The 13855-nt window shown below is 51.9% G+C and overlaps 1 protein-coding gene across 1 annotated transcript; it reads right to left on the reverse strand.

Annotated features, from left to right (window-relative positions):
• Window positions 1–1120: 1120 nt before the first annotated feature.
• Window positions 1121–13109, reverse strand: ak9 (adenylate kinase 9). The gene is made up of 35 exons (XM_088402677.1): window positions 13078–13109; window positions 12849–12948; window positions 12430–12493; window positions 12312–12364; window positions 12116–12212; window positions 11933–12045; window positions 11698–11859; window positions 11466–11603; window positions 11326–11400; window positions 11161–11256; window positions 10620–10759; window positions 10215–10531; window positions 10093–10113; window positions 9885–10000; window positions 8677–8824; window positions 8549–8584; window positions 8321–8467; window positions 7610–7779; window positions 7303–7518; window positions 6994–7230; window positions 6766–6887; window positions 6413–6632; window positions 6262–6333; window positions 5989–6192; window positions 5392–5610; window positions 3970–4186; window positions 3706–3907; window positions 3492–3638; window positions 3199–3416; window positions 2930–3126; window positions 2664–2833; window positions 1937–2035; window positions 1762–1864; window positions 1576–1690; window positions 1121–1499 (listed from the first exon to the last, which is right to left on the reverse strand). The coding sequence occupies exons 2-35, from the start codon at window positions 12936–12938 to the stop codon at window positions 1291–1293; spliced, it is 4950 nt and encodes a 1649-aa protein (XP_088258803.1). The 5' UTR covers window positions 12939–12948; window positions 13078–13109; the 3' UTR covers window positions 1121–1290.
• Between the last annotated feature and the right edge of the window lie 746 nt (window positions 13110–13855).

Raw genomic sequence — 13855 nt, forward strand, 5'->3', positions numbered from 1 at the left:
CCAAACCCCAGATCTTGGATCCCAGGGATCCCGGAGTGGAAGAGGACATGGCCGGAGAGAGGTCACGGCGGTTGGAGGACGGTCAGTAATCCACCTGACGGATGACCGACTCGCCGCAAGGCGCTCCACGCCCTGAACCGGAGGGGGACGGTGGGCGAACGTGGGACCGAAAGGGACCGAGCCACTGTCCTCCCAACCGGACATGAGAAGGGCATGGGCGACCTGAAAAGTTGACCCGGCGGGCGAAACTAGATGCCTGCGCCGAGCCTACAAAATCCTCCGACTCACACAGTCCTCAAGTCCTTATCTGAGAGGGACGATGGGTAGAGGCTCCGAAGGCCCCGACGCGGGGTGCCCCTTGGGGTTGAATGATGACCAGCGGGGGGTCTGATGCGTCCCCAGTGTGGAGCGTGCGCTACGAGGTAGGGCTTCGGCCTCAACTCGGATCCTTTCCCAAAAACCTAACCCTTCTGCTCGTTCTCATTAAAGGCATGGATGTTTGGTTGTGCATTTTATTATGATTGCAACATTCATTCTGTGTATGTGTGTGCAATTGTGGCTTTTTTTTTAACACAACAAGTCCCGAGTCCCCCCCCCACACACACACACACACACACACACACACACACACACACACACTAGCACACCCTGCCGAACTTTCTCTCCCCTTGCGAGTGCTCCGCGGGCCTGCGCGTGCGCAACTGTGAGCCTTTTTTTTAAGCCAACAAGTCCCCCCCGCCCGTATCTCCCGAACGCAGCATCGCACACCCGTAAACCCGGGTTCATCGGAACCGGCTCGGCCTCCCGGACGCGACGCTGCCACCGCCGTCCCTCTTGCTCCTTGCTGCGAGGAGATACGCCATGACCCCTGAAACACCCACTTGCGGGGGTCGCAGCGGCTCGCCGACCACATATTTGGATTCCGGGTGGAATCCTACCCCGCTTTTGTGCCGCTCTCGTCCACCTGCCGCCCTTCCTTCTTAGATGTCACGTCTTCAAAAACTTCGCTATTTCCCCTAACCCTAACCCTAGCAATAATAAACTTATCCCTGTCATCATTTCGATGGCATTTGTAGCAGATATAGGATAGAAAGCCAAGTTTATAGGAGCATGGCTTTATTTGAAACGTGCAGGGCGCCGCGCCATCCACTAGCGCCAATATGCTGCTTTTAATGAATGCGACCAGAAGACAGGGCCCGGTGCGCTGAGCGCTCACGGGCCGGCGAAACGAGGCGTTGGCCGACAACGCGAAAACGGTCGTTCCAAAGGAAACGCGTGGCCCATCGTAGGCTAGATTTGCAGGATTGCCTCGGGCGAGTCCCGGAAGGCTAAAAATTTGTTGAGCTTCCTGTCAAAGTCGTCAGGGCGTTCGTCGGGGAGCTTATAGTCGCCCTTCATTAATGAACTCAGGTAGGGAATGAGGTCGCAGTTCTCCTCGAAGGAGTCCAGCTTCTCTTTGTACGTCTGTCGGACATATTCGCTGCTGCTGTGGTTGAATGCTGCGGAGGCAAAGGTGACAATAGGTTCTAAAGAGAAAGGCCGGCCGCGCCTGCCGTGCCCGTCGCTCGACATCACCTTTCATGTAGAAGGCCACGTAGTGGAGAGCCGATCGTTCCATGCTGCTGAAGGGAAACTTGGGTTTGAGGCAGCCCACGGCCGTCATGGCCTTGATGACCGCCACGGCCGCGCCCTTCACAGCAGCCCAAAGCGCTCAGATGCAAAGATCGACCTTTGACGCCGCCGTCGGTCGGGGTGGCTCACCTGCTCCAGGTAACCCAGCGTGGGGAGGGAGGTGAGCGCCATGGGTTCGCACAGAGGAGGGACCTTGCTGGGCAACCGCAGGTCCCAGTAGAGCTCCGGGGCGCTGGAGGTACGAGCGGCGTCTCAGCGGGGGCTGCCCGAGTCCGGCCCGGGCCGGCCGCACCTTTGCTCTCACCTCAAGAACTTGTACTGCTTTGGCTTGCTCTCACAGGTGTAGACGCGGCCTCGGTATACCACGGCGTACTCCGTCTTGCCGCGCACCAGGGCTTCGTACCTTGGTGGGGCGAAGTGTACAATTCACATAGCCCTAATTCTCCCTTCAAACTCGCGCACTGAAAGCTGCACATGGTCCAGGTCAAGGCTTTATATTCTTATTTTACATATAGGGGAAGCATATGTTTGTGCCCTGAAAGGCTCCACCTTGTTACGGCGTCTGGCATTGCCGACACATTAACACAAGTTCTTATTTTCTGAAATCTGCCTAGCATAGCGACAGGCTATCTACACGATGGCGAATACTCAAAAGAAATGTGCCTACCACGGTAGCAAAATTTCACCAAGTACGTTGATCTCGAACCATTGTCAAGTCACAGTTATCATACCGAGCTATAAGATCCGAAAATAAGCACCTGCAGATTCAAGCGCGTGGCTCGTGACAAGTAAGACAAGCAGTCGGATCGAACAATTCTGCCTATTTGTAGGCCCCAATGACGACGCCCCGTCGACCGGGCCCATTGATTTTCAACCTGATACGCATGCGCCACACGCAGACGTCTTGTACGCAATCTCATCTTGTCCTGGTGCTTGGACGTCGTATTCTTCAACTTTGTTAGGGATTAGCGTTTTAAGGCCAACCTTAGCCAACGATGCGACGCTTCGTCACAGCCAATTTGAGCGCTTACCTCAATTTGCCATCCAGGTAAGTAACCGGGCAGAAGCCTTTCAGCTCGATTTGCTGAGGGAGCCTGCCCTTCACCTCTTCCTCACATAACTTTTTGGGCAGCCGATCCGCAGGCGGGAGAGGGCGCGGGCAGCCGGGGGCCACGAATATGTCTGGATCGCCCAGGAAGCTCTGCCGTAAAATTGACACGCACATCGGCCTTCACATTGGGGATGCGTGGGAATGGAATTTTTTTCTATCTTTTTACACAGACGAAAGGGGGACCACCTCCAAATGGCGGGCGCCGCACATTTTGAAGTATCGCCTGTTGTATTCGGCGGCATATGCCAGCGAGGGCGTTTCAGAGCAGTCCACCAGCCGGTCGTGCAGAGCCAGGCAGACGGGGCAGTAGGAGGCAAACTCTCCCAGCTGCCGTTCAAACTCCTTGGGCGTGACGCACAACCTGTCGATGCAGCCCGCTCGACCTGCGCGGTCGGAAGGTGGGGGGTTGTTGAGGGGCCCCTAACCCCCGGTTACCGGGGCGACTTCCGGCCTACCGCTCCTGGTCCTGGCCAGGTAGGTGTGGATGCGCTCCATGCTGACACTGATCTCCTTGATGAGTCGCTCCCAGATGTACCACTTGCTCTTCAGGCCGTCCACCGGGATCCAGTTGTCATATTGGCGGTGGAAGTGGCACCTCAGGAGTGCCGCTTCCTGCCGGTGGCACGTGTCGCGCACGTGGAGGATCTCGGCGCTGTCGTGCATCAGGTGGGGCCTGCGCAAAGAGGGGGCAGGCCGGTGAAGGCCGGCGGCGAGAGCGGCGCCCGTGCGGACGAGGGTCTCGTCTGACTTGTTGGCCTGCATCTTGATGGCCAGGCCTCGCTTGAGCACCTCCACCGTCTCCAGCTCCAGCTCCACCACCATCATGGGGATGATGCTGTTGGTCTGCATCAGTTCCGCTTGCTTCATGGTCATGGGAAAGCCGTCCAGCACGTACCTGCGGGCGGCAGGTTGGCACAAGAGTCGTCTGCTCGCTTGAGCCCCGGGGCTTTTGCGCCACGCACCCTTGCGTGTTGCACAGCAGGCTCATGAGGACCTTGACCAGGCACCGAACGGCCAGCTCGTCAGGGACCACCAGGCCTCGGTTGAGGTGCTGCCTCATCTGCATCGACAGGTCGCTGTGCTCCTGCTCCTCCAGGACGCGCCGCATGACGCCGCCGATGGACAGCAGGTCCAAACCGAACCTCTGCGCGAACATCTTGGCCACTGAGGGGCACAGCACGGACAGCAATGACTATGAGTTGATGATTGGGCGTTCGGGGACTCACCGCTGGTCTTCCCCGATTTGGGCGGTCCCACCACGGCCATTTTGACGGGAAGCGTAGGGGAGGGCTTGGACTGCCTGAGGTATTTCAAGGGGTTGAGCATGAATGTTTGCTGGTTCTTCTTGGAGCCCAAAAAATAGATGTATTGATTGAAGAGCACCGGGAAGGCGCCATCAAGAGGCCACAGCACGGGCTGGATCAGCTCTCCTTCGCTGTACCTCTACGTAGTTTCGCATATGAGGGAAGAGGATGGGCGTCATCGGTATCGTCGTTCATGTCTCGTGGAATTCAGGACCTCGGGAGTTCTCATGCAATCGGATACATCTGCCCACCTTCATGTCTATTATACTATAATTATTTTAACTTTACTTTTCAAAAGATGCAAGCTTGGAAAGGCTACCCTTACCCTAACGTTCACTCTCGTATTATTCAAAAGTAGGGGTCAATCTCAGGTACAAGTAGTCACCCAATTTTTACTGTAAATTGGGTGTATTTTTGAAAAACCCGCATATTAGCCCACCCCTGACTTTAGACGGATAAAAACATCAAGACTGCCCAATTCTAATGTACGTGTTGTGCAAACAGTGACATTTATTCTTTGCATGTTTCTATATGGTGCAATCGCACAACATTTGAGACCTGACTGACAGTGGATGCAGGCTCTCCGGTCCGCCTCCTTCCTTTCTCTTGGCCTCTTTGGCCATGTCCAGCAAGACTGCGAGACTCCCAGACTGTGCGCACATTCCCAAACGGGCTGCGCCACCCGGCCTCAGCCGGCCCTCGTCGTTAGGTGCCGGCGCAACATACAAATTTGCCGACGGTCAAATAAGGATGATGTACGGATTGTAGGGTTTCTTTTCCTCTTCATGCGCAATGCGTCAAAGTCGGACAAAAAATGAGCCGCCCGGGCTCATTTTGCACCGCAAATGGCCAAGATGGCAGGATTGATGAAAATGAATATTTGCAATGTTCTGGGCAAATACAATAAACCGGGTGATTTTTATCTGTACATACATATATATGCATATGCGGTGGGCCCCCAGTTTACGAGATTAATCCGTTCCGCGGTTGGGATCGTAACGCGAATTCGCCGTAAGGTTGGCAAACCAAACCAATGTGAATTAGTTAACGCATGTAGAATTCCATGTAAATCCATCAACATTGTGGTGGCGGTGCGTGCGTCTCACACTTGGGCCTTCAGTGATTGGACCCCTCATGGCTGGGCTACGCAGGCTAGTTTTCAGAGCGTTTAAACATCAACGAACCCGCATCATTCTACGAGCCAAAACTTCGTATAAGAGTCAGAATAACCTCATTTTTCCTGACCTTTTTTCTACCTATTTGTATTATCCCAGCACATTCTAGCAATCAACCAATCAATCGCAATCAGTTAAAAAAGGAAAACAAAACTGGGACAGAGGTTACCCTGACGGGATCCAAGCAGCCAAAGGCGCTGTGGAACCTGAAGGAGTAGAGCAGGAGCAGCTGCGCCAGCTTGTATGAGATTGCCTGGCATTTTTGGAAATGCGATTCGCGGTTGGACTGCAGCGGCTCCACTTTCAGGAGCAGCTGACGTTGGACCACGGGCGTCTTGCGGGAGGCATTGATCGAGATCCGGGGAACTTTCAGTTCGCTTAGGACCTCCTGCGCGTGGACAAAACAAACAATGTCTTTTCGTGTACATATAGGCTGGCTGCATTTTGGAAAGTCAAGCACTTGCCGCCAGCGACCTTGCTCTGTCCGCTGGCGTGGTGCTCCACACGTTTTCGAGTATATGAGGTCAGGATATTTGTTTTGTTATAATTTGTTCTGATGTCACAGTTAATTTTGTTGTCATTTTATGGTTTTGGGACCATCATAAGTTAGGGTAAAACTGTTTAAATTTTAGTCAGTATTATTTTTGATGTTGCTGTTTTACAGTTTTGGAACCATAATGAGCTTGAACGCAATACCGCAGAGCACTCATGGAATAAAATAGCACAGGTGTGTAATGGTGACTCGTGTGACAATATTTTGTTTTACCAGCACAATCGCCATGTTGTTTGAGTCGGCCACGAAACGTTCTTCTATTTCTGTGTTGAGCCTCTCCGTTGTGGCTTCCTCCGCCTCGTCGTCTTCAAACTCGTCGTACCTTTCCACGGGGTACTCCTCCTCCAGAATGGCCTCGATCTCGTCCTCGATGTTTGCCGAGTCCTCGTCGTCCTCGTCCTCCGCCCGACAACTGAACTGGTGTGTTTATGGGTTCGGATCAATCCGAAGCAGGAGAGCGCCAGGTCAGATGGCTTTGAGTTTTACTTTTGCCGTGGCTGTTGAAGAGGCCGCTTTCTCCTCCATGAGTTCTGCCCTCCGCTTCGTTATATTCTCTTCCTGTAACCGTAACAAAGGCTTCACGTCGCAGCCGCTCTATTTACCCGACGTTCCGGCCGCCGCCGCGGGCCGGACTTACCCGCGCCTTGTTGTGTATTTCGCGGAGGGTGTTGAGCAAAGCTTGACGCCGGTCGCGGTGGTCTCGCCACCTTTGCCAGAATTTGGGCAACAGGCGTTTCTGTACTTCCTCCACCCCTGCCATCAAGGTGACCACGGTGTCAGGATAAAGCTGATGTTGCATCATGTGCTGCACTTCCTCCGTGTTATGCGGGAAACCCTCCAGGATAAAACCCGTGGATCTGGAAGAGACGGCCGCCGTTAGCGAGTCAACCCTCAAAACCGCCATTTGACTGGCACGGCGGAGTGGATTGGGGTCGACCGCAGGCGTGTCGCTCTTTCAAATACGTTGCGTGTGTGACTTTGACACATTACTTGTAAGGCTCCCTTGTCCAGTATGGGTTAATGACTTCATCCAGGACATGTGAGCTCAATGGAAGGTCGTCCATCAAGTAAGCTTTAATAGCAATTTCCTCATCAGTCAGCCCCGTATCATCCTAACAAAAGAGAAAAGCGAGAAATGCGAGAGAAAGGATCACAAAGACCCACAACAATATGATAAGGGAGAAGCGGTCATCGCAATCGGACGGAACGAGAGCTCACTTCCTCCACGGGCACCTCGCCTCCGGCGTCCTCGACAGCAGACTTCAAGGCCTTGAGATGCTCTTCCGTTGACTCGTCAGCGGGGATAATTCGCTGCTTCATCTTTGGCGCGAGGAGCGTTTGCAGGTGCTCTCTGAACTGAATGTGGAACAGGCCCAGTTGCTTGGCCAGCCACTCGCCTTGAGTGGTCTTGCCGGAGCCGCGGCACCCCAGCACAAAGATCCGAAGGGCGGGAGGCTGGACCGCAGGGACCGATTGCAATTTAGTCCCGTCGCGGTCTGTTCGGAGATTTCGCCATCCGGCTCGTACCTTAAGAAGTTCGGTACGTCCCACGAATTGCTCGGGAGAGAGCATGAAGACCTCCCTGGCGTCCACGCTGGAGAAATAATAGACCCTTTCTCTGTACTTAGCCGAAATCTCTTCGGTGCAGGGCACTAGTGTGTTGTGCTTGTTGAGGACCACTGGACAGAAAATGAAGGTGTCACCATATGACCTCTTGGTGTTTGCCTCCCCTGGTGAGTCCGACTTTTAGAGGGAAGAGAGAAAAAAAATAAATAAATCATTGAAATCGTGTCCGGCAGTAGGCACGCCGCACAAAAACGGCCCGTTTACGGACGTCTTCCCCCTCCTCCTCCTCCTCCTCCGCTTCCTCCTCCTCCTCGGCCGAGTCCTGAGAAGAGCCGTCGTCGTCGTCGCCAATTTCCAGGTTTGCGATGGCTTCAATATCCTCCGCTTCCTCATCCAAGTCGACGGCGGAGAACTCTCTGGGCAAATACTTGAACGGCTCTGCAGAGCATTGGAAGACAGACATTGAGGGTTATCCTTGGAACGATACGTGCGATACAACTTTCCGCTGCGGTTCATCACCGCGGACTGCCGGCAGACTTATAGACACACATTCATGTGGGATTAATGCCTGTACCGATCCCGTAACGGCGAAGAATTATTACCTCTATTATTATCTGCAGGCCAGGGCGGGCCACCTGGATCCTGAGTAGGTACCCACCTGACCTGGCCCTCATATCCGACGGTTCAGGATCAATATTGATCTCCAAAATTGAAGCCGCTCACCACAGACGAGAACTGTCAAATGCACTGAGCCTTGGGGATTGCATGTTTTGCTCAAGGATGGAAAAATGCTGCCTTCATTAAGGGTCAGCGCCATGGCCTTCAGGACCACTTTGAAATCAGGTTAGTGAAAGGAACAGTCCCATTGCTAGTATACTAAAAGTGAAGTCAGCAATGGACTTGATTGACATGGGCTGGATGTTAAAAGGTCATGTCATTTCACTTGTCTGCGGCTACAACATAAATGCTTTCCACTCACTCTCCATGAGCGTGACGATCTCGTCCAGAAGTTCCTCGGGACTCCTGTCGCCGGCTTGCAACACCGAGTGGCTTATGCTCAGCGACAGCTGAAGCCCCTCCCAATCCTTGGTGAACTGATCCTTTGCCGCTTTCACCTCGGCCTGTCCTGAAGAGTCCACAGAGCCGGAAGACAACGAGACACGCTCAGTCAGTAATTTGTCATTTGGTGAAGAAAGGCGGCTCATACCTTCCGGTTTTTCCGTCTGTGGAGCGCCGGACTGGTCTGCAGTGCGAATGGAGCCATGGTCAAAAAAAACAAGCTGCACTACCAGTGCCAAAAACCTGAGAGACAGGATCTGATGGAACGCTACTCACTGGCAGTCGCCTCAGTGCGCATGAGACAGAAGAGGAAATCTGGATGGATCCCGGCTCGATGTAAAGCCTCCAGTTGAGAGGCGTTTCTGGGAAAGTTGTCAAGCACCCAGCCGTTGGCCACATCAGCACCAATCTTGGACGATTCTTTCTGTGACAAGAAAAAATAAGCATTTAAAACTAGGATACCGATATTAATTGTTCCATGACCACGCGGGTATGTCTAACCCTACACCCCAAGTTCTCTTTCACCCATGAAACAGAACATCAGACATTCTAGCCCCACCGACCAACAGACCCACCAATCAAGCGTCCATCCACCCACTCACTACTGTTGGAGGAAACCGATTTTTGTAGCCAGGACCTCGTTCTTTCGGTCACAAACCCCAGCTCGTGACCCTAGGTGAGGGCCGGAACGTAGATCGATTGGTAAATCCAGAGCTTTGCCTTTGGACTCAACTCCTTTGCAATTACAGACCAGTTCAGAGTCCACATCACAGCAGATAACCCCGCCGGGGGTTTTTCATGAGAAATAATCGACACCATAATATTGAACTTCATAAAGATACGGCCATCGTGCTGCACTCTCTGGTGTGCGCACATTCACCATCTCAGACAGGTCTAAGATGACTAGACGGGATACGCTGTACATGGAGCTCAGCTCCTTTGTTCGGCGTGGATATTAGCCGTCGTTCACGGAGGATAAAGGACATACACTGTTGTATTGTCTTACCGCGTGTGCCGATTCCCTGTAAGTCCACTCCTCCTCGAGAGCCCTTATCCAGCCTGTTTTCACCACAGTGGAGGGACCACTGCAACCTCAGGACTGATTTTTTGTTTTGTTTTGTTTAGTCCTAATATTTCTTTTTTTTATTTTTGCCCGATCATGGAATGCAGACTGTTAGGTAAAGTTAACAAAATAAGAATTTCATTGTGTGGTATTAAACTATACCTATGACAATAGAAACTTTTGAATCTTGAATGTTACCCTCATCTGGTATACCTGATTCAAATATTTGGCCAACAAGCAAGCTTTGTAAAAGTCTGATGCCAATCATGGTTCCTGGAATCAGGTGTACCGGATGAGGGTTACATGGAAAACAGGATGGATAGGGGCGCTCAAGGAACTGGACTTGGACACCCCTGCTGTAAGTGTTTGTTGGGTACCGCGCGACATATCACAAATGTATTTGAATACAAAATGAACCTACTTCTCGTACGACCTTCATCAGAGCTTGAGCATAGACTTCCTTGGCCGCATCCTGTTTTTTGGCTTCTTCCAGAGCGGTCTGCACAAGGGCCACCACTTCAGGATGGTCCTCCGTCACTGAGGGCAGCCAAAGAGCGTGGTCACATTGTGTTTGCTACGTTTGCCCCTTTAACGATCGCAAGTGTCAAACTGAATGTGTGCTTGCTTGCCTTCCACAACAGGGGTTCCATCTGAGGAGGAAAAACATTCAAATAAATCAGGTAGTCTGCAATTACTCCCTTCTTGTGGGAGACGCGCTAACATTGTGCTGCGAAAAGGGTCGACAACTTGCCAGAACTCTGCTCGTTCTGCTGCTTGGTCCGGATTTTCTCCATGGCGGCCTGCGTGCTGTCCTCTTTTACTTTAACCAGCCACTCCGTCTCCATCTGCGCCAGGAGAGGCTCGGCCAGTTTCTCCAGCTCCAGCACAGACACGTTGCGCCTGGCGCCCATCATTTGGGCAACGGCGGGTCTGCCCGAAGCCGCCGTTCCGATGATGCAAACCCTGCAAGGGGGGCTCGGCATGGGAGGCAGTAGGTAGCGCCTGGGATTGGTCACAAACTTATCATAGGCTTCTTGCGAGGAAAGGATGTACATTTTGTCCCGGAAGCTGCAGAGGGGTGTCGAAGGAGAGACGCATTCGCTAGAAATAAAAGTCCTTTGTCGAGGCGCTCAGCGCTGCTGGGATGACGCCTCACCCGACAGAGAATTCCGGTTTCCCGGGGACCAGGCGTCCTTCCTTCAAGGCGACCGGACAACTTCGACCCCAACGGCTCCTCCTCCACCGGAAGCCGGGCACCAACATCCTGGAGGAGGACATGAACCTCAACAGATCCTCCTGCGAAAACAAAGGGAAGACCATGTTGGCTTTGGCCCTGGATTGCATTCGCGTGGAGGAGGCGTCTCCAAACTCGATCCACGAGGGGCACTGTCCTGCATGTTTTCCAGGTTTCTTTCCCCGAGGCACCCGATTCAAATGATCAGGTCATCAGCAAGCTCAGCGGAAGCCCGATTCCCGGCTTCCGCTGAGCTTGCAGCGGCCCTCGAGGACCGAGTTTAGAGACCCGTGGCGTAGAGGAATCGCTCCGCTGTCCCTCAAGTCAAATATACCTTGACGAGGAACCAGTTCAGCATGCACCAGAGCTGTTTTTTCTTCTTCTAAATACTAATAAATCTGCCTCGGAACGAAGAGATTCCTCTGTTCTGGTTCCAAATAGCCACACAGCGTTGAGTACCAACCGTTTCAATGTCTTCAGGCAACTCTTCGTTCTGATGGAGAACCACTGGAATGGACACGCGCTGTATGGCCATTGATCCCAGGCGGGACAAGACAAACTAGGAGCAAACGGGGACGCACGTCAATAAAGACGCCTAGCAACATGCTTTTGGAGCGAAGCCACCTACTAAAAGCAATTCGTCCGGAGAGTTGCTTCCGTCTAACTCAAACAGGTAAATGGGGTTGTGATCCATCATGTAATCCTGACCGACAACATGGCGATGTCACAATACAGCACGAGTCCATTTGTTACTGGGACAATTTGTACCTCCAGCGGACTGAGGATGTGATCCTTGTACGTGTCGATTCGGAAAGAGGTATTTCCGGACTGCCTTTCAGGGATCCACACCAGCTGGTCAATGGTGCAACTCGGGGTCATTTGCTCCTCTTCCTCTTCATCCTCACCCTACGGGCACCACAACGCCTGCTATCATTCACATGGACATTCCATCTGCTGGGTCTTTCTTTCATGCGAGCACACGAGTCAAGCCAAGACCTACCTGCGAGTCTTCCGGGTCCTCCTCCTCCACCACGTCCTCGTCTATAACTCCCGTGACATGGAAGTCGTTGTCGGATTTCCACTGATCTTGATTGTACAGCAGACCCGTCATGGGGTGCTGTTTCTGACTGGACAGCCTCTGCACCAGGTCCTTGTCGGCACACTTGACGGGACGGCGGACGAGAGTGCCTTTGGATCCATTTCGACCAATGAGAGGGCCAGCGGCGCGACCTAACCTTAATGTTGATGATGAAGTCTGGCTTGAGCTTGAGCTTCCGGATCATTTCCATTTGCTGGTCCACGCCGACGCCCTCTTCCGACATGAACGGCAGGCAGCTCAGCACGTAGCCTGCGACGTGTGCCGTTTCAGCCGGACTCGGGTAAGACACGGTGTCATCTTGGGGCTATCGCGGCCCTACCGTAATGCTCCACTTTGGTGGAGTTCAGCATGTCGAGAATGAGCCGGAGGACCACGTCTTCAGGAACGCTTTGGCCCGCGTTGAGGATATCCAGGAGCTGTTAAAAGTTTGGCTTTGGTGAGGCGTGGGAATAGTGGAAGAATAAATTGAATAAATTAAGATGAACTGTTGACAAAAAGCTTGTGAGTGGTGTCACCTTAACGCCGTCCTCAGTCTTGCTTCTGATGTGGAAGTCGAGCACTTCTGTGTCTGCAATCGGGAAGCGGGCGAATGTATAAAAAGGTGTAAAAGGTGGTGCGAGAGAGGTTTCTTACCGTCAATTAAGACACACCCCCAGGTCTCTGCGATGTTTTTGGCCAGGGTGGATTTTCCCACACCCTGCAACAACGGAGGTCAGAAATCTCTGTTGTTGGGGCTTGCGATCGGTTGTGAGTGGGCTAAAATGTATGAGTTGTATTAAACATGCTCTTTACTACTACAACAGCAATCCTCACTTTTTCACTTTCACTTGTTTTTGACGCCTGGTGGAGCAGGGACTAAGCAACCTATATTGCCCAGGAGCGAGCGGCGATACTAGGGAAAATAATCTAGTTGGGTGCTTCTTTCAGGGATTTCCTCTGCCTCAAGATCCAGCCGATGTTCCGGATTCATAATGAGGTTACCCAGACTTTGACAAGCGCATGCCGATGTACCTAATGTTGTGTCTGCCGTGTCTGTGTGACCTCTTATTTACCGGCCTTCCGACCACTAGGAAGCAGGTCGGTTTGGAAAGGAGACATTGTATCTCAGCGTCCTCTTCGATGAGATTGTCCACGAGATCCATGCCTGGCTCACTGCAAATCACCGGGCACAAACACGCTCACCTTAAGCGCTGCCGCTATGCTCACCGAAGCAGCAAATCGCAACATTTATACTTTATGCAGATGACTGTCGCGTATTTGAGGTAAATGTAGGCTTCTTACCTGCTTCGAGGGTGCAAAGGTCACACGCTCGGTGGCGAGGGCTAGCCTGTTATCGTAGAACACAAACGGAAAAGATCATGATAGAATGTAAAATAAAGATATCAAAATTCTTAATAAAGGTATCAACATGACAAAAGTAAGCATGAATCTAGTGACGTTGGCGGGGTCTGCTGTCCAGTGAGTGGAGTAACAGCCAAATTGTGACAAACCTGATGATGGTGCCACACAGATGTTTTGTTTTTTTTTTCCCTCAATTCAAGCTTTCAAGATACGTGCACTACCAGCGCCTAAACAATGGCCGCGACATTTAAACAGCATTAGTAGCACCCGTTTATACGGTTAATTAGCAAAAAAAAAAAAAAAAAAGGAACATTTATGATTATTATGATTGTATTATTGTTTTGGGATTGATTCATATTGCAATCTTTATAAGAAATCGGTTTACCTATCCTTGCACCTGATGTCAAAAAGCCGAACTCGGATTATTTCTTGTTGCTTGCAGAAACTCACAAACCTTACAATCCGTTGATAGTGGGCTTGTTGCTATAGCAACTGTCAACAAGCGTATTCTTTGACTTTGTACGGTGCTCAACTACAAACTTGATCAAACAAGATTTTAAACGTATTATTTTGACTGAAGTGAGTTAGAAAGAAAGAAAGAAAGAAAGAAAGAAAGAAAGAAAGAAAGAAAGAAAGAAAGAAAGAAAGAAGAAAGAAAGAGGCGAAGTCGTACTTTTTGGGCTTCGGCGTGCGCCGTACTGATGACGTCTTGCGCGTC

This window comes from Hippichthys cyanospilos, chromosome 20 (assembly GCF_059441005.1).
Source record: "Hippichthys cyanospilos isolate Australia breed blue-spotted pipefish chromosome 20, RoL_Hcya_1.0, whole genome shotgun sequence".
Taxonomy (NCBI): domain Eukaryota; kingdom Metazoa; phylum Chordata; class Actinopteri; order Syngnathiformes; family Syngnathidae; genus Hippichthys; species Hippichthys cyanospilos.

Coding starts and splice junctions, on each gene's coding strand:
- ak9 (XM_088402677.1), bottom strand. CDS start 12,938: ATGGATCTCGTGGACAATCTCATCGAAGAGGACGCTGAGATACAATGT. Junction 10,114..10,214: donor GCAGAACGAGCAGAGTTCTG/GCAAGTTGTCGA, acceptor TTTCCTCCTCAG/ATGGAACCCCTGTTGTGGAA. Junction 1,865..1,936: donor AAGCAGTACAAGTTCTTGAG/GTGAGAGCAAAG, acceptor TCGTACCTCCAG/CGCCCCGGAGCTCTACTGGG.